The 27,644-nt window shown below is 39.5% G+C and overlaps 1 protein-coding gene across 3 annotated transcripts in view; it reads left to right on the plus strand.

Annotated features, from left to right (window-relative positions):
• Positions 1–27,644, plus strand: part of PTPN4 (protein tyrosine phosphatase non-receptor type 4) — an 85,309-nt gene that overhangs the window by 14,222 nt on the left and 43,443 nt on the right. For 2 of the 3 annotated variants that reach the window (XM_053403019.1, XM_053403037.1), the window contains exons 2-6: positions 12,467–12,621; positions 18,392–18,499; positions 22,311–22,353; positions 22,466–22,544; positions 27,288–27,332. In XM_053403019.1, coding sequence (XP_053258994.1) covers positions 12,484–12,621; positions 18,392–18,499; positions 22,311–22,353; positions 22,466–22,544; positions 27,288–27,332 — 413 coding nt within the window. In that variant the 5' untranslated portion in view covers positions 12,467–12,483. The remainder of the gene's footprint in view (positions 1–12,466; positions 12,622–18,391; positions 18,500–22,310; positions 22,354–22,465; positions 22,545–27,287; positions 27,333–27,644) is intronic. The other variant, XM_053403027.1, reaches the window with a different exon arrangement.

Consider the following 27,644-nt stretch of genomic DNA (forward strand, 5'->3'; position numbering starts at 1 on the left):
GATGAGGAAGAAAGCAAAGAGAGGGGATAGATTAGAATATAGTGCCTGTAATCCAAACACTTTCATCTGAACTAGAGAAATTTCAAGTTAGACTGAGATTAAGACAGGCATGTCCAAAGTCCGTTTTGGGGTCTAATCTGGTTCGTTGGTCGGTTTAATCTGGCTCCTGTGGCAGTTTATTTTTTGGGGTAAAATCCTTTAAAAACCCCATAACTTCAATCCTAAAAAAGCTCAACAAAATAACTTCAATCTTAAAAAAAGCTCAACAACGTCGATCCTAAAAATAGGTCAACAACTTTGGTTGGCCCTTTGGCCGGCCCTCACGGCCCTTCACTTCATCAAATCTGGCCCTCTATGAAAAAAATTTGGCCACCAGTGGATTAAGAGCTTTATTCTGATCACAACAATTGAATCAATTAACACATGTATAGAGGTCTGTGACTTCATCTAAATATCTAATTCACCTGATATATCCAGTTATATCACTGTTGCTGCTTTCAAGTGATAGTGTTTGATCAAGAATCTAGGGCACAATAACAAATTTTTGCATCAGAAAAAGTATCCCAGGACTTAAGGATATGTGTGGAAATCCCATAGTTGGATTCTACCCCAGATTAAAATGAAACAAAGCAAACAACCCCCACCCATTCTATGTGACAGGGAGATGTCTAAGTGTGAATTCCTAACCTTGGTATGGTAGTTTGTTGCTTGTAGCCGAATTTAATAGGGGGAGCTTTCAAACACATGCTTCTTTCCCCTGATTTTAAAGCAATGATGAGGGAATTGTTTGGCTTGATTGGTGATTGGGTTTGGCAAAATGGTCTCTGGATTTGTCCCTTCTTTCGTGGCACCTTGACTGCTGTAGTGGCAACAATCAAAGTACTTTTGGATCCCAGGAAATAATGTTTTACAGTGCACCTGATGTCCATGTTAAGGATTCAGACATCCTGAAAACTACATTTATTCGGGCTCCTGGTTGTTGGCATGAGTGTAGAAATGAAGCAAATGACTCTCCAGTGACACTTTGGAACCATTGCCAAGAAAGCTATTAAAATTCCAGTTTTGGCTCCCTATTTGAAACATAGTCAAGCATTGACTTCTGAGTTGCAACCTAAAACGAAAACTTTGGGACACTGCTATTCCAAAATGGAGCCGTTGCAGGAGAGTAGTATTACATGCATATTTATTCTCCATGAATGTTTAGATCAACTTTCAGGTACTGTACTATGTGTAAATCAGCCTATCATAGCTGGTTTTTGTTTTTTAACCAAATACCAGTATCTGATAGCTTTCAGATTAACCTTTTTATTAGACTTTCTTTACCTGTACAGACATGCACAATCCATCAGCATACAGATTACATACAGTCTAGACACCATGAAACATCAAGTTTATCCATCAGAATAATGATATTATTAAAAATATCCCAAAAGGAATGTGGATCTGTATGTGGAAAGACATCCCGCTGTATGTACGAATCTTAAGGATTTTTTGATATATTTTTTAAAATGATATTTAGGTGGCATTTGCCTCTGTTTAGGTTGGGTGATATATAGAGAGAACTTTTTTCTTTTCTTTTCAGAGGAATTGTACAGAGAATTGTGTGTGTACATGTTGGACGGTTTTCTCAATGGAACATTTCAGTCTGAATGTTTACACAGGTCACAAAGTTGCTATACAAATGTGTTTTTTCACAATAAAAGGTTCCTAGGTATTATTTAAATTTATTCTTTCTTTTCAACCTATTTATTTATTTAGTCATTCCCTACTTCTCCCCCTGACAGGGATTCTGACATTGTATACTTTCACAAGTAACATGTTTAGCAATCCTGAGATACAAATTGGGACTCACTTCTACCATATGAAAGAAACTTTTCAAAGTTTTACATTGAAGTCCTTTTATTTTTTGTTTGGATTTCTCTTTGTATTAGAAAGCACATCAAGCACAAGCTGTGATGTATGTTTCCAAGATCACATAGAGTTCACAGTTCATACTAAATCTGTCACTTATCCCTGCTGAAACTAAAGTGATCTTACTATCTTTTGTTTGGTTCTTAGTTTTTTTAATAGTTGGTGAGCAATTGCCTATTGGTTTGTTCCCCGCCCCGCCCCCCAATAATTCATGGGATTTAGAATATCTAGTGACATGCAGATATTTAATTACTCAAACAACTCCATTCATCCTGGGAAATATTTACTAACATAATTGGGAAACCTTGTAATAATAACAACAGGTTAGATTAGGAACAGCTAAATCTCTTTTTTCCCTTGATCTCTACACCTTCAGTTTTCTCCCCCCAGTTGAGTTCTTTCAATAATCTCTGCTAATGGGAATACGAAAAATGAACAGTAATTTAAAAAAAATTGGGAGAACTGAAGTCTTTATGGTTGAAATTCTAGAATACTAGTATAATTGGTTTCTTCTCCACCTATGAAAAAATTCTCAAGTTTTTGAACATGGCCATAATTTTATGCATGATAACTGGCATAACAGGTGAGAACTGAAAGTGCACAAATATTTTGAAATCCCGAAAGGAGGATTTGCATATGTCATGTACCATGCATATTGTTTTCAGATTCCCAGCCTTCCTCCAGGATCTCAGGTGGTGATTTTCCATCTCATAACTCTGTGAAATAGGTTAGACTGAGAGGTAATGACTTGCCCAAGGCCACCTACAGAGTTTCATACTGTTCAGGGATTTGAACCTGGATTCCCACAAGTTTAACATTAGCCACTACATCCCACAGTGTCCCAATGTTATATTGCTCGACAGGAATAATTGAGGAGTAGATTAAAACAGAAAAATCACTCTTTGACAGTTTCACAGAACAGGAATCTTATGTAGAGAGAATCATATGCTTAAGTATTATAAACGTTCTCTCATGGCCTTACCTTGTACTGCATGTTTAATGGTAACTACTAAAACAAGAAACCATTTCCCATATGGTAGTGACTCTTGCATGGGAAACTTCATTTGCAAACCAGTCTCAAGATGTGCAGAACTGGGTAAAATAGTCTGCTGTATTCATTGTTTTTTATCTGCAAGTATCTGAGAAGTGAAGAAAAGCCTGCTGGATCAGCCAAGTAGCCCATCTAATTCAGCACCCACTTCTTATGGTGGCCAACCAGATGCCTGTGGAAAGCTCTCAACAGCACTCTCCCCTCCTGTGGCCCCTTGCAACCAATATTTAGAAACATATTGCCTCTGACAGTGTAGGTAGAATATATCCATCATGGCTAGTAACCTCTGATAACTTTATCCTCCAGGAATTTGTCTAATCCTCTTGACACAGCAGGAGCCAGTGTGGTGTTCCACAGATACTGCTTGACTACAACTCACATCATCCCTGACCATTGTCTATGCTGGCTGGGGCTGATGGCAGTTGGAGTCCAAGCTACATGTGGAAGGTACCCTTCCCCATTTACAGTGGTACCTTGGGTTAAGTACTTAATTCGTTCCGGAGGTCCGTACTTAACCTAAAACTATTCATAACCTGAAGCACCACTTTAGCTAATGGGACCTCCTGCTGCCGCCGCACCGCCGGAGCCCAATTTCTGTTCTTATTCTGAAGCAAAGTTCTTAACCTGAAGCACTATTTCTGGCTTAGTGGAGTGTGTAACCTGAAGCGTATGTAACCCGAGGTACCACTGTAATGCCATTAAAGCAAATGAAATGGAGCTGTACACAGATCTTTCAGTCCTTTAAAATTGTAAACCACCTTGAGCGCCTTTGGCAGAAAGGTGGTATATAAATGGAATGAATAAACTGAATGAATGAATGAATCTTCAGTTAACACAGGAAGTTTGAATTTTGTAATGATTTCAATATATGCAGAAATAATGTCATGTGTGTGTGAAGTGGTTCTTAACTGAAGCGAAAATATGTGCCTGCGTCAAAATTATATTAACCACTAAATCATAGAAGTATAGGGGGGAAATGTACATTGCAAGGTTCGGGCACAATCCCTATGTATATTCATCTACTTACATGAATGGAAAATGGGAGACTAATCTGTATACAGATGTAATGTTCAAAAATTTAAAAATCACAAGATCAGCAAAACCTGACATCTACAGAAATAATAGGCTTTGTTTGTTTGTTCATGGTAAATAGAAATATGGAGTGCATAAAGCACAATGGTAGCAGAAGCACTGTTTCAAGAACTCATGACAACAAAACATCTGTAGTATGCAAATAAAAACATGGTTTATATCTGAGGCTTCAAATCACTGAATTTGAAGACTTTGGAAGAATAGAACTTGGAACTGGCATTCTAGTCAGTGTCTCGTTATTTAAGCAGACTGCACTAAACTTAAACATGCCCAACCAAATGTCTTAACTGAGAGCATCATGCAGCAGATGTAGGTTTATTTTCTTGTTTATTGCTTCCCCCTTTTTGCTTTCTTGTATTCCTAGCACTTTCCCCATTACTTTCCAGGTACTGAGTTATGCTTGTTCTCTAGAAGTGCAGAGATAGGGAGGAAACTGCTAGAAAATTAAAATCATGATTATGTTCAAGGGATGTTAATGGAAAGAGCTTAGTTCACATTTTTTGATCAACTGAAATGCTAAGTTGCAATCTGAATATTGGCTAATCATATTAAATAACAGGAGATAATTAGTTCTTTTAGATGTAGCAGGTCCTTGTAGCAAGCAGCTGAAAGGAAAAGCAACTTGTTACAGAAATATCTGTGTTTCTGGTCAGGGAAATCTAAGGCAAAATTTATTCAACCTGAAATGCAGAAATGAGAAAACAGAGGAGTAATTTGTGTTGTTTTTAAAAGAGAATTTAATCCTATCTCTGTACATGTGCATCTCTGTCCTTAACTTTGTTTTCTGTTTGATTTGATTTACAGGTTATAGTTGACAAAATTAATGTTATCCTAAAGCATATACAAAGCTGGCAAATATAAATAGCTATAGAGCCATGTTTACAGAGTAGTTTAATAATAGTCTGACCCTTGGCTGCATGCATGGCAGCTTAGATCAGCATCACACACATTTTAGCCTTGAGTTTTACTCCTCAGGAGAAACCTTGAGCCATGTTGCATTACTTCTGTGCCTTGCCACATGTTGGCAGTCTTCAGAATCTTGAAAATCTGGATTTTATTAAGTATGTAATAACTGTGATTAATATTAAATTATTAATATTATTAACTATGTGATTAATATTAAAAAAAGACAGGCCTGCTTGTCTTTTTAAGGTGAATTTTGAAAGTGTTAAGCAAAAATACAGTAAATGATCTTCAGAGTTGCATGAATAGAAATTTCTTCATTGTTATATGTCATCATCTCATGTAATATATCTATACTTTTTGAAAGGCAGGCATTCAAATATATTTATTTCTGTTAAACATCATGTTCCATAGCCTCAAGGCAAATGGTGACCTTATTCTGCTTATTATTTTAGTTTTCTTATTACATACATTTGCATATTAAAAGGTAAAGGGACCCCTGACCATTAGGTCCAGTCGTGACCGACTCTGGGGTTGCGGCGCTCATCTCGCTTTATTGGCCAAGGGAACTGGCATACAGCTTCTGGGTCATGTGGCCAGCATGACTAAGCCTCTTCTGGCGAACCAGAGCAGCGCATGGAAACACCGTTTACCTTCCCGCCGGAGCGGTACCTATTTATCTACTTGCACTTTGACGTGCTTTCGAACTGCTAGGTTGGCAGGAGCAGGGACTGAGCAACGGGAGCTCACCCCGTCGCGGGGATTCGAACCACCTACCTTCTGATCGGCAAGTCCTAGGCTCTGTGGTTTAACCCACAGCACCACCCGCATCCCTATTTGCATATTATCTATGCTCAAATATATTTTTCTCATAATGCTGCTTTTCTGTCCTTGGCTTTTAAATGGGCCATTTAACATGGGTTCCAGGGAGCTAAGATCCATGCATTAAACACTTTTAAAAGAAGCTAAGAAATTGTCATCTTCCAAGTAGCACTTTTATGGGATATGAAATTGCGTGTCCCTCATGTAGTCCGTCCTTCCTTTCTTCCTTTTCTTTTTGGGGGCATGTTAAGCCCTTATGAAGTATGGGGGCATGTTAAGCCCTTAGGATTATGTTCACTTTCCTTTGACAGAGGAGCAAATTAAGCTCTTATAACTCTTAAACTCGGATATAATTTTAGGATTTCACACAGATTGCTTATGGTTGTACTTTTCAGAATCCTTATGAATATTTAGTTTGATTGCCAAAATATATACTGAAGAAATGTGCAACATTTGCCGCCCTCTCTATTTCTGTTTCCTCTGTGTGCTGCTTTCTCTTCCCCATCACCTTTTTTATTGGCTGCAGACTTTCCTTCATCTCCCATGTTGAAGGCATACACATATTTGGGCTTCCATCTAAACAGCAGAAAAAAATAACAATTAGCTTTGAAGTCTGTGTGTCTTTTAGCAATATATATATAATAACTACTTTGGTCCATCTTTCCTTTTAAAAATAAGTATAATCTTTGGCCATTATAAGTACAGTAATAGCAAGAAATATATTCATTTCATAGAGAGATGTAGGGAAGAGACCTTGCATAATACATGTGGTGTTCCTTCCTTTGGGAGGAAGGCAGGAATATAAATTTAATAACATCGTCACAAAAACATTTAGGTAAAAGAGACCCCTTTTAGTAACACACAAAACATATGTAACCATGTTGTCCTATAAGAAATATATTCAAAAGCTGGATTAGGCCAATACCTTTCTTAGTGCCACCAAAAAGTCACAAATAGTGAGGAAGCTTTTGAGTTTTCCAAAACACTCTTTTCAGGCTGCATGTTAAACAAAGCCAGTGGTGAGGTCGGGGAAGAGAAGAAAGTTGCTGCTGTGTGTATAACTCAGAATCACTTATGGCAGTGAAGGGGTGAGTACTGTGGGAGTGCTCAGAACATAGATTTCAGTTCAGATCATGATTTCGCTCTTCTGAAAACAGGCAGTCTTTGCCCAACATGCTTGTTAGGATGTCTGTTTCATTTTACCTTGATTATTCACTATTGATTTTTTTTATGGCCATAGCTTTTTTTCTTCAGACAGGAATAGATAAAATTTGCAGGCACACCAGCCCCTATGGAGTGAATAAGGCTTGGCAAATTATAAACAAATATGTTCAGGGACTTTTGTGCTGGGCAAAGTTTAAAGTTTTAACTTTTTAAAAAAGGAAATTTCTAACTTTATTTTGGGGTAGAATTGAATGACATTTGCAGGCAAGACCAGCCTTCTGAGGGCATGAATCCTCTGGACTGATTTCAGAAGGATAATGGCAGTGGTTTCCTGGAGGGGCAGCCATTGTAGTTTTAGGAACCCCCCCCCCCCCAAATCTTATCTTACTTACTGTTCTGTGGACATTGGTCGGAACATTGCAGACTGGAGGGGTTTTCCTGTGTAAGAAACCTGCCAAATTGTAAGCAGATAGGTTCAAGGAATGTTGTTCTAGATTTTATTGGGGCGCTCAAAGGGAATCGCTTTCTGGGTGAAATCATTCCCTCTTATTAGAAGTTTGACCTGTTGGTCACAACAGAGCTCTAGTTTTTATTCTCCCTTCCTCCAGCATTCATCCCTATCATTAGAGACATTTACCGTATTTTTTGCACCATAACACTCACTTTTTTCCTCCTAGAAAGTAAGGGGAAATGTCTGTGCGTGTTATGGAGGGAATGCCTACGGGTGGCATGCCTACGGATTTTCCTCCTCTAAAAACTACGTGCGTGTTATGGTCGGGTGCGTGTTATAGAGCGAAAAATACGGTATTTTCTTTCAGCAGAAGCTTGTCTGTAGTGTTTTGTTCTTATGTTTGGGTCACCAAAGCACCATGGTCCTTGCTTCAATTTGTACCACCTTGTATAGCTCTCACTTCACCTCAGACTAGCCAAAACCCCTTGAGGTGGTACCCTTTCCCCTTGAAATTCCATATTTGCCTGACTCCAGTGTAAACCACTAGTGAACATACAAAGGTGAGACTTCTCCAACTATAAATGTTTCTCTGTTAGCAAGTATGTAAGGTACTTTACAATATTCTGCAAATAGCTCATAGTAACAGTACAGGGTGCCAGCAGCTTATACTGATTTGGGGATGAATAACATCCTGTTTTCTGTAGCATTATCTGATGTGCTAATGCCACAGAACTTAGGTTTTGGGGGTTTCTGCTGTGATAGGTATCAGAGATGATGCACGCCTCTGTTGTTGCTCACAATATATTCATAATTGAAAATGAATAAAAACGATGATACCTCTGCCTCATCATTTTCTGTCTTACTTATTCCAAACGGTGCCATGAGAGCAGTGACTTATATAAGAAGTATTGAAATAGCTGTTAAACTAAGTTTGCTGTGAAATAACCTTGAAATCCCAATGCGAAGTCCTTGGGTACTTTAGGGCGTGTAAACTTGGCAGCCAAAGAAAGTCAAAACAAACTTTCTTAATGAGTAATTCTAGAAGACTAACCTTGTATGCAGAAGCAGAAAGATAGTGCTGCAGTACCAAAGGACTTGAACATGGTCATCCTTCATCTACATTTTAATTTATTCACAATACTTCTGCTTGTACATGCAAACCTGTCTGCTTGTATTTTATATTTCTGAAGGATAAATATGCTGTAGCATACACAAGGGGAAAGTGTGAACCTCTTCATAAGAAATAATGCAGTAAACAGTTTACATAGCAACAAGGTCTGGGTGTATGGACCACATGGATCAAGTGTACATAGACTGAGTTCTACACTACCACTTTGGAAAGTATGAATAGCAGGAGCTTGGTACTGCCTTTAGCACAATCTGTTTGGCTGCCTGTTGTGTGGTTTCTAAAAATTACCAAAAAAAAAATTATGTACACCAGCCAGTTATGGTACACATGGAGACTCCTGCAAGCAAAGTGAGCTGACAATGACTTCCATAGATATCTGACTTCATCATCAATAATGGATCCAAAATATACCAAGAAAATAGGATGAGGGAAAATGTAGAATAAACCAAGTTATAGATAATGAAGCACCAAAACAAACACAGCAGCAAATTAAAAATTAAAAATAATGCTTGCTGGCTCATTCCCAACAGAGACAGATTTCTTGTGCATCATAGTCTCTTTTTTTCAGCATCCCTAGAAAGCACACCAGTGACTCATAACCTTCCTAGTGTGTCTCCCTCTCGGCTTCCACTGCCCTGAGATCTGATCAGCAGCTAAAATGCAGCAACTAGGATTATGCTTACTTCCAAATCAAATGGGCCTTTTGGCAGCTCCAAATGGGTCTTTTGGCAGCATGTTGCAAGATACATGTGCCCCAGCTTAAGTCTGTTGCACCACCAGTGCAGAGAATTTCATTCAAACATTTGTTCATGTGGCTTATTTTTTTAAGCCTAGACTCACTGCACTATATTGGATAGTAGTTGTTACTTGGTTGCGTTTATTTTGACAATATACTTCATGGAATCTTGACACAGTATATCCAGATCTACAGCCTGTGTGCTGCATAACCTTGAACCCTGTAAACAAGAACAAGTTATAGTACAGTTGGACACTACACATTCAAATGAGTGTCACACAGGTCGAGGTTCATGATGGTCATTGCATGTATCTACAGTGGTACCTCGGGTTAAGTACTTAATTTGTTCCGGAGGTCCGTTCTTAACCTGAAACTGAAACTGTTCTTAACCTGAAGCACCACTTTAGCTAATGGGGCCTCCTGCTGCCGCCGCGCCGCTGCTTTGCAATTTCTGTTCTCATCCTGAAGCATAGTTCTTAACCTGAGGTAATATTTCTGGGTAGCGGAGTCTGTAACCTGAAGCATATGTTACCTGAAGCGTATATGACCCGAGTTACCACTATATACACTTAGGACGCTAGCTTTCATATACATACACACACACACCATTTGTATACTGTCTCTGGGCAGTCTACAACATAAAAATTACATTAAAATAACAAATAAACACAACTATTAAATCAATCAATTGCAAACTGAGTAGAATGAGCATTTTCTTAAGTACAAAATTAAATATAGGAGGGACTGAAGGCACAACTGTCTGCTGCATACAGCATTATGTAGTAGAATCCCCCATTACTTTTCTGTACTGTATACATACTCCAGGCAGGTAGAAATTGCTTGTGTAGAGCGTTCTAGCTCCAGCTACTAAACTTTGCCCCTGCTGGCTTTGTGATCACTCGGGTATTGTGATCTGGAAAAAGAATCAGCTCTTTGCCTTTAAACTGCTCTCTTGCAGGTCCATGAAGGGAAAATAATTCTGTTGAATTTCCAAGGGGCTCTTTCCTGAGCTTTGTGGTTCCTTGCCAACAAGCATCAGTGTAAACTTACGGAGTGTTGAATTTCATTTAAGAACAAGTAGTGGTGCTTCTTCACAGATGTGTGTTTGTGTGAGAGTGTGTGTATTCTAAAAAAAAGCTTAATTTTAAAATGTAAGTATGAGTTCATTTATGTAGTTTTGAGCTGAATTTAGCATGTTAGAACTGAACTTTTAGTAACTAGGGAGGAAGCTATTGTCTTTCTGAAATTATAATGGAGGGATAGCTTTAAACAAATCCTTTTGGAATTAATTAATATGTCAAGGCTACATAGAAATTTAAACAAATGTTTTACTCTTTGCTAATCTAAGTTTAAGCATGGGTCTTAAAAACTACCGTATTTTTTGCTCTGTAAGACTCACTTTTTCCCTCCTAAAAAGTAAGGGGAAATGTGTGTGCATCTTATGGAGCAAATGCAGGCTGCGCAGCTATCCCAGAAGCCAGAACAGCAAGAGGGATTGCTGCTTTCACTGCGCAGCGATCCCTCTTGCTGTTCTGGCTTCTGAGATTCAGAATAATTTTTTCCTTGTTTTCCTCCTCCAAAAACTAGGTGCGTCTTGTGGTCTGGTGCGTCTTATAGAGCGAAAAATACGGTACTTTTGGTACCTGCAATGTATCTCTTTATCTTCTTTGAACAACAGATCCACATGCCACATCACAAATTTTCTTGGTTTTCAGAAATGGTTCCCTTATGACGGGGGGGGGGGCTGCTCTTTGAGCAACAAAAGTTTGAAGACTCCTTGTGCTTATTGAACTAGTGCTGTGGTACTCTTGTCCTTATTCTCAGTTTATAACTAGCAGGGAATAAAACCCATTTTTGGTTCTACAGATGTTCTTTTAGCTTCATCTCTATTTAACTTCCTGGGGCAATTCTGGTTCTTCTCTAGTAAGAGTTCTTTCAGCAAAGCAAAAAATGTACTTAGCCAGTGCAGAACCTTTGATCTACTCTATTGACTTTTATATTTTGTTTAACTCTGAAGATTAATCTGTAGTTTGGCATGACAAGCTTTGCTTACATTTATATTTATACTGTTTGCGTTATAACTTTATAACCTGCATTTCTGAAAGCTTTTTTAAACTCAGTGATGTTTACTGTTGCAACACTGTAAAACTCTACATTTGGGTACTTGGATTGTGTTTGATGTTACATGCACTAAAAGGAGTTAGCTTTCCATGTTCATTATGTTAAGTTTGTTTTCTGTCTTCTACACTATTCATAAACCTTTATAAAGCAGTTGTTTGAAGAAATGAGCCCAGTAAGTTTGCAAAATACATATTGGACATACTACTTGAAAACCTGGTCTCTGGAAAGGTGGCTACTTAAAATTCCACCTTTCAGAATTAGATGTCAAAGCTATAACTTAAATAAAGGAGAGAGGTGGTACTTAGGATTGCTTTAAACATTAATTTACTGCTGTGAACTAATGTGGGGAAATCATGAAGTGTGGTGTGGCTTTCATTCTGTTTAGGACACAACTTCATTCTCATTTCCATTATGTTGCATAACATATAATAAATTTAAAAGGATAACTTACATTTTACGAGCACATACAGATTAGAGTGAGATGATTGCCATCAGAACCTCTTGACATATGGCTGTGTATGGTTGTCATAACACATTTCATAAAATCTCCATGGCATTGCTAGCAGCTCTTTCAAAGGTGCACTGCTGCCATGATTTTTTCATAGTAGATGGGTGGTGTGAGATTTGCTTAAAACAACAGTATGGATCCATCACCATATGGAAGCAGTACTTGGATTTTACACTACATACATAAAGTTGGCCCCTCAAAGACAACTAAGGATTTTACAGAGATTGCCCCGTGATCTGTGCTTTACTTGCTCTTGCCTGCATTTTCCTCCAGAATGTTTGGATCTATTTTACAACGCAGACTTTCTTGACTTAAAAAAATAAATTTTAGAATTTATAATTATGGGTGGCTGTGAGATAATATTGTAATGTTCTTTCCTAAATAAGAAAGGGTCAAGTTAAAGTTGGCACTCAAGGATGGCAGAAATTTGCTAGTTTCAACTTGAAAGGAAAAATACATTTATTCTGTAAAACTAAGTAGAATATATTGATACAATAATTGGGATTAGCTTTTATTATTAAACCCAACTTCTGAATTATCAAGGATAAAGTGTTTATGATCTTTGTTCCCCCCTTAAGACGTTGTGTGGACAGTAATGACCGCACGTTTCCGATTGCCTGCTGGCAGAACCTACAATGTACGAGCATCTGAGCTGGCACGAGACAGACAGCATACAGAGGTGGTCTGCAATATTCTTCTTCTGGACAATACTGTACAAGCTTTTAGAGTTAACGTAAGTATAATATTTTAGGAAACATGTTGTATCTCATTTAGAATTGCCTCATAGTAGAGTCCTAGGCTTTAGAAAATATGCTCTTGATTTTGCATATTTATTTAATCAATAGTATACATTAGCCATCCATTTACTTACATTAACATGGTCATTAATTCAGAGTCCTTTCCTAAGGGCCTCCTCTTGTTGTTTTTTGTTTTTTTTTTTTGAAGAGGCTTCTCAGCAGGGAATGGCCTGAGGAGGATGTGGGAAATTCACCTTGCATGAGTGCTGGCACTAGGTACATCCATGTATACAATGTTTTAAAGACTTTGCAGAACGCACTATTTTAATAGGAACCTTTGCAACAAATAATATAGCTAAAAATGTTTTCCCTCTTATTATATCTTGAAAATGATTCCTTGCTTAATTAAATACGATGAGACCTAAATAAAGGTCGTTATTAAGCTAGCATAAGAATAAATTTGAATGTTATACATGTTTTATATTAGTACATTCATACAATTTAGAAATTATTATTTATTATTAAAAAGAGTTTAAAGCAACTTACAGTTACAGAAATAAGGTGGGTCTTAATTCATATCAAGTGTTAAAAGCCAGAGGTGTGTTAAAATGCACTCCTTCGGACATTGTCCCAAAGCATCTTTTACAAAAGACATTTGCAGTACAGTTCTATGCAGATTTTCTCAGAAGTCCCACAGTGTTCAACAGGACTTACTCTCAGGGAAGTGCACATATGATTGCTGCCATAATGGTTTATTTTGATTATTGTAACCTTTTTGCATGTATTCAAAACAAAAGCATATAACTACAAATAACTCCATATTTAACATTTTTATTAATGCTCCTTGTGTTAAAAATCAAATGGAGGCACTATTCGAGATGCAGTGATCCTCGAACCCCTTCCAATCTATGCCCCATCCCAAGGGATGAGGGTAGGGAGAGCAAGGATTACACACCTCCGTCATTGATGCTGTGCAATGCCAGGTCCATAGGCAACAAAACCGCCACCATGCGTGACTTTTTTGTCTCGCAGGGGATTGACCTGGCTTGCATGACGGAGACCTGGGTACGGGAAGGCGAAGTAGTCTCCCTACATGAGATAACACCCCAGGTTTCTCTGTCCTCCATCAATCGCGGACTGTGGGTCGGGGGGGGAGGAGTAGCGTTGTTATTCCGGGAGGATTGCTCTTTCAGAGCTCTGCCATCACCGGCGATCTCCGGCATTGAATGTGTTGGTCTCGTGTGGGGCACCAAGGAGAGCTTGGCTGTCTGACTGGTGTACTGACCACCCAGCACACCTGCAGCCACCCTGTCAGACCTGCTGGAGGTGGTGGCGGGCTGGGCCTTGGAGTTCCCAAACCTACTGGTTTTGGGAGACTTCAACGTCCATGCCGATGCCGCTCCCTCCTCACAGGCTCTGGACCTAGTGACTTCCATGGCAACACTAGGGCTCTCCCAGTTTGTTTTGGGCCCCACTCATCAAGCAGGCCACACGCTGGATCTGATCTTTGGGGCTGACATAGATGTGATCATGCTCCCCGCTGTGGAGGTGCCATGGTCTGATCACTACACTCTGAAAGCCAAGATTGACTTCCCGCTCCTCCCCGGCTCGGGTGGCGAACCTATTTGGGCTCGTCCGCGAAAACTGATGAATCCTGATAGATTCCGACAAGCCTTGCGGAACCCTGCTCCTCCTGGCGACTCATTAGATGACCTTGTTGAGGACTGGAATAACCGGCTCTTGGCAGCCATTGATGAGCTCGTGCCTAAGCGCCCTCTGCGACCCCGTCAAAACCGGGCACCTTGGTTTACTGAGGAGCTCCGGAAAATGAAGCGGGATCTCAGGCGGCTAGAGCGAGTATGGCGACGGACTCGTGACGGAGCCTCAAGAACATCTTATAGGACGCTTATGAAAGCCTATGAGATGGCTATGAAAGCTGCTAAGAAATCTTACTTTGCAGCTTCCATTGCATCCGCTAGCTCTCGCCCGGCACAACTTTTTAGAATAATTAGGTCAATAACGTCCTTAGGAGGACAACCAAATTTAAGCACAAATTCGAGCCACAGCTGTGAGGCATTCGCAAGCTTTTTTGCGGAGAAAGTCCTGTTGCTCCGCCGTGACCTCCCTGCCAATTTAGATACAGTGACTGAACTGGAGGCCCCTCGACTGACTTCAGGTCCAGTGTTGGACCATTTCGATCGGATACTCCCTACTGATGTGGATAGATTCCTCCAAGTTGGTAGACCCACCACCTGCCTCCTTGATCCGTGCCCGTCTTGGCTGATTAGGGAGTGTCCAGATGTTGCACGGACCGCCCTGGTTGAAATTATCAATTTGTCCCTTGACATGGGGACATTCCCAGGGGAACTGAAGGAAGCAGTGGTGTGTCCACTCTTAAAGAAAACTTCATTAGATCCCTTAGACCTATCCAATTACCGCCCAGTTTCAAATCTTCCATACCTGGGTAAGGTAATTGAGAGAGCGGTTGCTGAACAGCTTGGTAGGTTTCTGGAGGAAACATTGGCATTAGATCCATTTCAGTCCGGTTTCCGTCCTGGTTTTGGGACGGAGACGGCTCTGGTTGCCCTAACAGATGATCTCCGTAGACAACTGGATCGAGGCGGGTCAGGACTGCTGATCCTTTTAGATTTGTCAGCAGCCTTTGACATGGTCGATCATGATCTTCTGGACCACCGCCTCGCAGACGTGGGGATACAGGGCATAGCCCGTAACTGGCTGTGCTCTTTTATCTCTGGTCGGGGACAGAGGGTGGCACTAGGGAGGGAAATGTCGTTGCGCCACTCCTTGGTGTGTGGAGTGCCGCAGGGCGCAATTCTCTCCCCGATGCTTTTTAACATCTTTATGCGCCCCCTTGCCCAGATTATCTGGAGCTTTGGGCTGGGCTGTCACCAATATGCTGATGACACTCAGCTCTATCTGCTGATGGATGGCCACACCGACTCGGCCCCGAACACACTGACCAGATGCTTGGAAGCTGTGGCTGGATGGTTTTGTGGGAGCCGATTGAAACTAAATCCTTCGAAGACAGAGGTCCTATGGCTAGGTCGGGATGGCATGGGGATGAGGGACCAACTCCTTCTCTTGCGGGGGCCCAATTAGTGCCATTGCTTTCCGTTAAGAGTTTGGGTGTAATCCTTGATGCCTCCCTTTCCGTGGAGGGGCAAGTTATAACAACAGCCAAGGCGACATTTTTCCACCTTCGCCGCATCAAGCAGTTGGTCCCTTACCTTTCCCGCCCCGACCTGGCCACAGTGATCCATGCGACGGTCATCTCCAGGCTTGACTACTGTAATTCGCTCTACGCGGGGCTGCCCTTGAAGCTGTCCCAGAAACTCCAGCGGGTACAGAATGCTGCAGCGAGGCTCCTCACGGGGTCTCTGCCATGGGAGCATATTCACCCAGTGCTTTTCAAGCTGCACTGGCTCCCGGTGGAGTACAGGGTCAGATTTAAGGTGCTGCTTTTGACCTTTAAAGCCCTTCACGGCCTAGGACCCTCGTACCTACGGGACCGCCTCTCCTGGTATGCCCCACGGAGAGCCTCAAGGTCCATAAATAACAACACTCTAGTGGTCCTAGGCCCTAAGGAAGTGAGATTGGCCTCAGCCAGAGCCAGGGCCTTTTCGACTCTGGCTCCGGCCTGGTGGAACGCCCTGCCTCATGAGACCAGGGCCCTGCAGGATCTGATTTCTTTCCGCAGGGCCTGTAAGACAGAGTTGTTCCGCCTGGCCTTTGGCTTGGAGCCAATTTGATTCCCTCCCTCCCTCCCTCTCTTTCTTTTTTCTTTTCCTTCTCCTGCGATGAGGCTACATTTTAATATTTTAATGTTCCATTATTTTAATGTTGTATTTTATTTTTGTTTTTAAGTTGTAATCATTCATCTTGTTTTTATTATTGCTTGTAAGCCGCTCTGAGCCCGGCCTTGGCTGGGGAGGGCGGGGTATAAATAAAAAATTATTATTATTATTATTATTATTATTATTATTATTATTATTATTATTATTCTCCCTGCCCACTGAGTGTTGGATACACATATATTTTAAGGTTGCTTTGCAAATAAGTTTGAGCTTTATGAGTATGTCAGCAGTAGCCAATAATTTAACCTGTCTGTCAGTAATAAACCTACAGAAATGACCTTGATCTTTGCTGAATGGAGGCAGCTTGTGACTGATTTAGACCAATGATGGGTTTTACAGTTAAAACTTAGGAGCTGCTTTATCAAAACAGGTGCCCAAATAAAGTATCTTTTTGTAATGAGCAAGCTATAGATTTGCATTAACACAGAGATTTGTGGAAAAACAAAATGCCAAAAGGCTATTTAGGACACTGTTCAGACCCCTAAAATTTACAAAGGAAAAATGTATTGTGAAATAGCTTTTCCGTGTCAAATGTTTCTCAACTTTTTTGGTCCTCGGCACAGAAAGGAAGTTCTGCATAAGTAACTTGGCCAACAGGCCAAAGCATGCAAGGTAGCGTGAAAGGAAACACATAGTCTGGAATGCGTGAAAGAAACAAAGGAGTGGTTAAGAAGCAAACCTGTGTGGTTTCGGAGGTAGAAACATGAGTAAAGTATTTTAGGCAGGGGCAAACTTGCTTAGCATTTTTATGGCCACAAGGCTGCATTGTAATATGGTGGCAGTAGACAAGCCATCTGAATTTGAGACATATAGGAACATGTCATCTTTTGAGCAAGCCAAACTTGGCTGTCACATTCAGTTATACTTTGCAAATGGAGACATGTTTAAAATAAATATTTTGAAATATGCATGCTCTTTTGTTTTTATCAGACAGTTTGTATTCTTGGGCCATGAGTAGCTGACAAGATAAATTGTATGTCAGTCTGATCCTTTAGCTTTAAGTAAATTAAGAGGTTCTTTTCAGATGCCCTGATAAAATTTCAGGGAACTGTTTTTAGAATTGGCATCACTTTGAAAGTCTCAGCTCCTTGGTTCACTGGCTTTATAACCACAAAAGACAAGGTAAAGCCTGTGCCATGGAAGCATAATGTGTTTCAGAATTCAAAGATCTGAAAGATTCACACTAGGTTTAAAAATGCATAACTGACATATATATAGTCATGTACCTGCTTTGGTTTCTATAAATGTGAGTTTTCAAAATGAATATCCAAGCCACTCTTCCTAAATTGTAGTCCAAAAATATAAACCAAGAGACAATGCAGTTGAAAAGTGGAACTGGTCTCTTGTTTACATCATAAAACCTTCCAAAGGACCAGAGTAGAAGTCTGGTAAGGTTTGTTTCAGCTTAAACAACAGGAAATTTCTGTATGGGTTATTTGGGAGGAAGGGCAGGATATAAACTGAGTTTAATTATTAATGATGATAGTAATAATAATAATTCATATCCCACCTTTCCCACAAGGTACACACACACACACACACATCTTGTTCTTGCAACAGTCTTGTTAGGCAGAGAGAATGACTGACACAAGGTTATCCAGTGAGCATCATGGATGGCAGGAATTTGAACTCTGATCTTTCAGGTCCTAGTCTAATTTTCTCAACTACTTGAGCATGCTGGCTTGAAAGTGGGAAGAAGTCAAAGTTGAAATGCAGATTTTCAGGTTAAAGACAATAAAACTTTCCGATTTAAAAGTCTTAAGGTTTTCTCAGAGACCCAGTTTCTGTCTCAATTTTTCCAGGATGGGTAGCGATTAGAAACAAAGTAACCTGCTTTGGTGGTGGTTGAATCATTTTGAAAACATTTTCATTTGCTATTTTCTTCCTACAGAAACATGATCAGGGACAAGTTCTGCTGAATATAGTTTTCAAGCATCTTGATCTGACTGAAAGAGACTATTTTGGTTTACAATTGGCTGATGATTCTACTGATAACCCGGTAAGCTGTGTCTGTTTTCTAAACAAATTCCTCTTTGTTGTTCTCCAAGTTTGAGATTGCAAGTTCTACACTTCTAGACGCTTGCACTAAGTTTAGTTTGCTGAGGGAGAGGCTGATGTTGCAGAGTCATTTGTAGGAGAGCTCTGTTGCAGAACTAAGACCTTACTTACTTAAAAATGATTCAGTAATTTTTTGGAGAGCCTGAAAAACCTGATAAAGTCTGTTGGGCCTTACAAGGGATAACTAGGTGTGGCATCCCACTTGAGCAACAGAGTTTTGATTCTGCAAATGAAACTTACCTTTCCTTCTCCCTTACAGCCCCCCATGACCCCCCCCCCCATTTATGTGGTTGAAAAATCCTCTGTTGTGGATTGGAAGAGTCATGGGGGCTGCATGGTACAGAAGAGGAAGCCCCATCACATTCATTGTCATGACATTGGATCTCATCCAAAATATTGACACCTCTGCTACAGAAAAAGATGAAGAGAATCTATTCATTTCACTTACTACTTATTCACTTATAACTATAGTCTTTCCTTCCCACCCCTAACTTCTGATTAATACATGACAAGTTGCAGATTTGCTTACATACTCTAGCATACTCTAGAAGGGATATATTGGAGAGAAAATGATCAGTACAATCATTCAGTATGCCTAACTTGGTTTTATTTCTGTCACTTTTATTTGTGACTAGTGCCTGACATGCAAAGCAATCATATTTACCAGCAGAAGTTTGGATCTTAGGGTATAAATACAAGTCATTACCTGGTTCTGTACCAGATATTCTGCAGATATCACAATCCATTGTAATGCTAATGCTAATTGTAGTTTAGTAGCTAGGGAATGTTATTAACTTATCATCTGAAGGCAAGCATTAAATTAAGTTTTAGTCTCGTGGTTCTCTAGAATGGTTTTATATGTTATTTGACAATACTTCAGATAGTTAATATTTTGCTATAATATAGTGGTTGTAATGGGAACTTTGAATGTCTGGTTTTGTTCCAGCTATTTATAATCGTTAAAAAAGCTTATTCAAGATCTTATTTAATCACTTGCAAAGTGATTAGTGATATAAGATGATATATGCTCATAGTATCATACAGAATTTCCAGGGTTCAATGGCCACATCAGAGTGACCCTTTAAAAAAAAACCAAGGATATCAACCTGCAGAATAGTCACAACTTTCAGACTTGCAGCATTAAGATAAATTCAACAGTGTAAATATGTTTTGATAGATGTAATAATGGAAAACTGATTGGTATAGTTTTTGTAAACTATGCAAGGATATAAAATAAGTAAAATGAACCAGGGAAAGAGACGAAAGGAAGTCACTGATAATTTAAATATGCAAAATGTTTATCTGAAATTTAAAAACAGAAAATTTTAAAAAAATCATAATTTAAAAATCAAGGCTGATTAAAACTGGTAGATCTCTAAGCAGATTTACCCTTCTTCAGTTGTCTTAGTAAGGTTGATTGTTTACTGTTGCAAGAAAACTTGATGATAGTATTTTGTAAATGAATGCTAAATATGCAAGTGTGCTGTATTTTCCTGGTTTTAAATATATTTTTTCTCTTTAACTGATCTGAAGTTTGGAGAATCATGCTACAGTTAAGGCAATGTGTGTCATGGAATTTCTAGAGTTAAAACAAAGCATTTTAGATAGGAGAAAAAAAATAGATGTTAAAATAAGCTTATATGAAGCCCTTTTTTCTTACAAGGAGAATGGTGAAAGAAGTAGGCTTCATTTATTCACTGCATTGAAGAAAATAAAAATTGTATACCAAGACAACTTAAGTAAAATGTTGCATTGAAGTGAAATTCAGATCCGTGCATCAGCATCTGAAAAATAGCAGTTCATAGAAACAGGTCATTCATTGTCCTCTGATATTGGTAGCATTCAAGTGGCAGCTATATAGTGTTCCAGGCAGGTTAATGCCAACTGAATTTAGAAAGGGTTTAGTTGGAAATTGGTAGTGCTGAGGGGAATAGAAGAACAGGGCTGATCTCAGATTTGAGGGGCCCTAGACAAAGTGTATTCTGGTGTGCCTGTTCTACAGTTGATGGTCCTTGCTTGGCTTACTTGGCTGTGAGGGCTTTAAGCAGTACCAGACATCCTGGGACCCTGGCAGCTGCCCAAGAACACCAGGTGCTAATGCCTGCATTGTGGGAAAGTCATATTCTTGATTTCTGTTGCATCCAGGCTGCTGGACATCCTTCAGAAGGCATAAGCTGAACAACTAAACACTTATTTGTGGATGCATATTTTCGATCCTATCTGTTCCATCCAGATTGTTAGGCAAGCTTTTTTTCAAAGAGAGAACGAGTGAGCTGAGAATATTGGCAATCTCTGTGTGTTAAGTGGAATTTTTTTCCGTGGCGAAGACTACATCCCTGCTTCTTGCCCTTAGTTTGATTCTTGTCAGCAAGCTGGCATTGCATTTGGTAGGAACCAGCTTTCTTTGATCTTGTTTTAGTCTTGGTTATTATTATGCCACATAAGGCAGGGTTTTCAACAGGAACAGTTTTCTTTATTGTTGTTGGCATGTCCACGTTTTTATTCCTGTTCATTTCCACAACATAAAGCTTTTTTACTGTTGTAATATTTTTACTGTGTTGTAGCATTTACTTCAAATTCTCACAGATTGTAAGACCACTCACAGTACATCATACATTCTTTCCTATTGCACCATCAGGTGACATGTTAGAACAACGTGGTCCTTTTGTTTACTGGTTCTTATAAGAATAGAGTCATACTGATTGTGCACTAGCTTAGATGACAGATCCTTTGTGATGATAAAGCATCTTTTCCAGCTTGCAGAGCCTAGAAATCAGTGGCCTAGAAAGCAATTCTTGAATGTTGCACATATGGTTGGTAACACACCCCTTGGCTCAGTGTTCATGCTGGCTGTTTCAGAGAGACAGAATTGGGCAAGCTTAGTTTCCTAAAGAAAATATGGCTATTTTAAACAGGATGCATGTGGCCTTTTGTTCTTTCTAATATCAGCCTGCACATCTTTAATAGGTGAAGTCTGGCAACTGATTTTTATTTTCATGCTTGTGATACCATTTATCTTAGCTCATTTTCCAAACCCCTGCTAGCTCTCCACTCAGGAATTAGTGAGTGTTTGTGAAGTCTACATCTTTGAGAAAAAGTATAGACACCTTCTTTAATTCTTTATGCCAATATATGTTAATGCTTGGAGACATAATATATTAAAAGCTTCCCTGGTAACTGCCCGGTTTTGCTCTGTTAACATGTGAATGCTTCTAACCAAAGCCCCTTCCAAATAAAACTACTTAATTTTATTAATCCAAAAACAGGGGTGGGGGAGAGATAGTTTCATTTCAGAATTGAAAAACAGTTCTTGGAATAATAATTGGATAAATGGGATATCTCATTCAAGGTGTTAAACTTAGCTACAGCATCTGGAATTATCTTACCTTATAGGCTTCTCATTATGCTCCCTCTAGTGTTGAGTTCAATTGCTAATTTTTATAGTAATGTGACAGATTGGCACTTAAAATGATTTATTTAAGAATTAGAGGACAATCGTCACTGCTATAGGGTATACTAAAAATGTGTAGTAGTCTAAATAGAAGTCTGTAAATGTATTTAAGGACTTGGAACAGGGTCCAAAGAGCCCACCTTGGACTAGTCATCAAGGAAAAGTGTGTTTTTTATCTAGCAATTATGACATATGGTAAAAACATACATATGTACATTTGTTTTGTTAAGAGACGTGTTGCAATAATGCTTTGTGTTACTTTAGAAAAACACATAATGAAGTAATCTTTTCATTCCCCCAGAGGTGGCTGGATCCAAACAAGCCAATCAGGAAGCAGTTAAAGAGTGAGCAAAAATATTTTTTATCTATTTTGAATGCAAATGTTCATTAAATAATGATAAATAATTACTAAATTAAAGTTGTAAAAATCTAATATGATATTTTGGTTAATTTTAGGAGGATCTCCTCACAGCTTGAACTTCAGAGTCAAATTTTTTGTAAGCGATCCTAATAAGCTTCAAGAAGAATACACACGGTATCAGTCTCTCTCTTATTTTAATAAGATACTTTGATGTTCATTGCATAGGAGTGTCTGCAATTGATACAAAAATGTGTATACATTTTGATTTCATCTGAGGAACTTAGGGATTTTTTATTACCAGCCTATCCAAAACTGAAAATTATTCTTGATTAGCATGTACTCTGTGTAGCATATATTCTGAACATACTTGAAAACAATTCAGTAGTGTAGTTCATGCCTATATCTGGATTTAGAACTTATACATGCTCTTGAACCCAAGTCATGCACAATTTGACAAAAAGGCACAGTGTTTTAAGTTGCATTGTGTTGAATATAGTCTGATCCTTACCCACTCATCCCTCCAAACTCTTCGTGCACTTTAATATCTATATATTAGGGAAAGCTGTTGTTTAAGGGACTAACCAGACGTATGTATGTTTGTTAAACATGGGTTTAACCATTCATTTTTAAAGCAGGGTGGAGAGTGCAAGGAAGTAGTGAAATCTTTTACTTCCCCACTTTATCTTATGGTGCTTTCTTGCTTGACAGGTTTTATTCTTTGCCTCCCATGCTCCTAGCATGTAAAATTAACCCCCACTATTCCTACACTTTATTAAAAATGGGCTTACATCTGATTTTGTCCTCAAATTGCAAGTTAATTATTTTAGGGTAGATAAATATGTGTCCAAAGGCATACTTCAATTCTATACTCAAGTGCCTTGCTAATGAAAACCATATTTTTACATTTGAATTAATCTGTTTTTAACATACACTAAGTAATGTAGACAAAAGGTTATTTTTGTTGAACTCTTTGTTCACTGAAGAGTTCAGAGGGCTGTTGCAGCAGTTTTGCGAACGCTGCTTTAAAATCAATTGGTTTTCCAATGCAGAAGTGGTTTGCAATCTACGTTGTAAGTGAAGTTCAGGCAACAACTAATTAAGCTCCTTTTGTATTTGAACACACACAGAGCTGCATTCACTTCATCTGACCCTATCCTCCCCTTGCCCCACAAAAATATCTCCCAGGCAGCAGCGTCTTTCAGCCTATGACTACAACCAAACAGCCTACATACAGAGCAGCTCTAAATTAAGTCCCTGCAAAAGTGTAATGCTACACTTTAAAAAGCACCCCTAATATTTTTAAGTTATAAATAACAACACTGCAAATAGAGAAGCGGTATTGAAGAATACAGTTCGGGTTTTAGCAGTACAGAAATCACTCTGCAAATCATTGTTGATATAGTTGATGAAATTGGTATATAATTTCCAGAGTTCAACTTCCATCATCATGAAACAAGAAGTTGGGGATTTGGGTATAACTTTTTTTAAATTGTCAATTTATTTTCATTTACATCCTGGGGAGTTTGAGTAATGCAGAATAGTTGGGAGGACTGATTTATGTGTTGCTTGAGTTCTATTTTAATGTAGCTAGAAATCACACCACATAGGGGCACCCACCTGTCAAAATCCCTCCTACCGCTTTGCAAGTCTTCCCATGCTTCCCCTTCAAACCCAATGTCAGAGGTTTAAAAGAGGAGCATGGGGAGATTTGCAAAGTGCCCTTTGAAGCAGCATCCATTCCATTCTTTAAAGGATGGAGTGGAAGTTGCTTCAAAGGGCACTTTTGTCAAGTGCTTTAAGATGCTTTAACTCTGGTGGATTGCTACTTGGAAAGAAGGCAGAGGGGGGAAAGCTCTCTTCACTTTCCTCATTGCCATACAACTGGTACTATTATGTACTCTAGTATATGTTTGCTTGTCCTCACAGCAACCTGTGCTCTAGTAATTGTCAAACTTGTTTGTCACCCAAAACTCCTCAGAATGCCAAAGAGCAAACCAGGCCCTGCAGCAACAGAGAATGCACTTAGATACGATCTTATTGATAGCCTGCTGCCTCTCACAATTCCATGGCCAGATCAGGCCTTTGACAGGATTGTCATCTCTGTCCCTTGGAAAATCACTCAGAACTGTTGCTGGAAACTTTGATCTGGCCAGCCTAATGCTGCATTGCCATTCACCTCTGCCAGAAAACTGCTGGAAAAAACTACTTTGCAAATTTCCTGCTCCCCTCTTTTCTGCTTTTCAGCACATGTGTGCGTGCACACGCAGACATACAGAGATAGAATAAAGAGGGGGTGGATTGTTCCATTTGCCAAACCCTGAAAGGAATCAATAGGGGTGCCAGGGTAGGGCTTCCTAATTTAATACTCCTGGACTGAGCTTTGGCTCTGAGAATCTGCTCTTTAACTACCAGTTGAGCTATTTGTCATGCACGCCCACCAAGCCACCCTCATCCATATGTCAGATGGAAGAAGAAAAGAAGAGAGCAGCCTGGCTAGGACAGAGGAGAAAGTGTTGTGCATGCAATACGAAGGAGTGGGAGAAAGATGAGGAGCAAGGGGCTGATGAGTGCCACAACTAGAGGCAGAGGCCAAAAGAGACCCAGGGAGAGTTACTAGCAGCACTAAGAGAGCCTTGGCTGGTTTGGATCAAGTTCCAAAGACTTCCGTGCTTCATAGCAAAACCTGAAGTCTTCAACATGACTTGATCATTTGTTATTGGTTTGTTTAATATTTTTTAGACTGCTTACACCTGAGTGGTTTAAAAGTAAAAACCGTAAAAATCAATAGAATACAATAGAATACAAGTAATAGTGTCAATAGAAGTCCAGAAACATACCACTGAGCAGTGCAATGTAAAAAATAAGTAAATGTCTAAACAAGCAAATGTATTTAATAGGCAGAAACAATGTGTCACAGTTGACTCCCCTTGGCTTCCACGGAGGAGGGTGTTCTCACACTTTGGTCCTCCAGATGTTGCTGAACTACAACTCCCATCAGCCCTAACCAGCATGACCGAAGGTCAAGACTGATGGGAGCTGCAGTCCAACAGCATCTGGAAGGCCAAAGGTTCCCCATCTACTGCAGAAAAGACCATGTTGATACTAGCCATGGTGCAATGTGCAGGGCTTCCTTTGGTGGTGGTTGATCTATACAGGGAAGACAGTCTGCCACATACCTTGCTCCTAAGTTGTTCAGGGCTTTATATGTTAACAGAACCTAGAATGTGCCTTGGTAGCTAATGGGCAGCCAGTCCAGTTCTTTCAACATAGGTATAATAGATCTATAGCTAGATACCCCACTCATCATGCTAGCTCCTGTGCTGTGTACTAGCTACAACTTCGTAAGGTCGCCTCACCTAAAGCACATTGCAGTGCACAGACCTCAGTGGGCAGGGTGTAGTTGCTGAACCAATTGAAGGTTGAGTTGGTGAACCAAGTGGAGTTGTAATACCCCAAGAATACCTTCAGATTAAGTACCTGCTCCTCTCGAGAGTGTCCATGTCTGTTCAGAACAGGTGAAAAGAATTCCTGTGGCCTAGGAACCCCTTACTCATAGGATCTCTGCCTTACCAGGCTCAGTCCACTTGCACCATCCTTTGCAAGTTTGAATGGCAAAGAAAAGTAGGACACATTGTAAATAAAATTCCAATAAAAATTATTTAAGAAAAGAAAAGTAGGGCACATTGAAAAGCAAGGCTTGCTTCAGGCTCTTCATCCTTCTTTATTGAGAAAGCCTTTTCACCCCACTTGTGGCTGGATGTAAAGACTTCATAGCACACCTGGCTGTCCTATACTTTAAAAAAAAATGTTTTTAAAAGGTCACTTGGGGATCCCCTGGACTGTGAGCCTTGGACTTCTGACCTGAAATCCAGCCTTAATGTATCTACTGCCATCTCCTGTTCACTATTGAGAAGCACTCCTGAAAGAAACATTTTGGATCCGTGCCTATGAATCCCAAGTGTGAAACCAGGATATGCTTAATCCATACAAGTTTATGCAGGGGGTGGGCACAAACTACTATATAAAAGTAAATTACAAATGCATCGCTTAAGAGTAATTCACAGAGAAAGAGAAATAAAATAACATGGCTGTGTTTGTGGGTAATTGCAATAAAGTGTGTCATTCCACAACCCTTGATTTAGAGGATCAGCTTCCCTTATGGAAGTAGAAGGAAGTCTCTGTAAAGGCCCGTAAGATAAAAACACTGCAGTGTCATACCAGAATGTTTGCTACATGGAAATTCATGCCTTTCAGATTTTATTGGTGACTAGAAATACTTTAAAGGTAGATTAGAATTCTAAACCAATTTCAAACCGTCACTTCAGGTAAGACATCTGAGATGCAGGGGCCGGTATTAATACACACTCATCTCACAAGGCCTCTTCGCTTGGAGGTACATTTCAATAGATGGTTGGTATTCATGGGTATTATTATTGTTGGAGGCATGCCAGTGTGGCTAATCACATTCTTTTGGCATGGGTTAGAGATGGCAAAATGGAACTTGCAACAAATGTTGCAATAGGGAGGGATGAAGAGATAACAATCAGAAATTGTTTTCTATTAATTTTTAAATATGCCTATCCCATTAGTTTCAAAATACCACACAGAACAACATTTGTCAATTGAGGCATGAAAATATGATGTAGATGTACCTGAGTCCAATGAATGGATCCTAACCTTTTATTGATTTTATAAATTCTAATGTAAACTGCATGTGTTACAGCAGCACCAAAATATTTGGATTTCTTATGTTTATATGACTTTGAACTCAGTTTAATTTCTGTGTCTTGCTAGCCTGAAATAATGGTATATGGTGAAATGCAGATGCTGAAGTCAAAAGGTGATCTTAATTTTGTTAATTAAAAAAACAATAGTAACTTTGTCAACCTGTTGTACTGTGTTTACTTTTTCTTTAAGGTACCAATATTTTTTGCAAATTAAACAAGACATTCTTACTGGAAGGTAAGATTTGCTTGCCATGAAGACTTGGGAACCCTTGCAGACAGTTATGCAAAATTATTTAGTAATTCAGGGAGAGGGTGGAGATAAATAGTGTGATCGAATGCCTCACCTCAATCAAGTTATGAAAATATGTATGTGGCTGCTGACTTCCCACATGCATCCCATGGTAATTGGCAATCCTATAATAAAGCCTATAGAAAAAGGTGTTATGGATATGGTTGCAGTGTTAGGGGTTGTGCGTGCAATATTTTATCAATGAATCAGGAACTATGCATGCAATGCCAAATGAGATTTGGATCTGCCTCCCATCCA

This window comes from Podarcis raffonei, chromosome 1 (genome assembly GCF_027172205.1).
Source record: "Podarcis raffonei isolate rPodRaf1 chromosome 1, rPodRaf1.pri, whole genome shotgun sequence".
In the NCBI taxonomy this organism is placed as follows: Eukaryota; Metazoa; Chordata; class Lepidosauria; order Squamata; family Lacertidae; genus Podarcis; species Podarcis raffonei.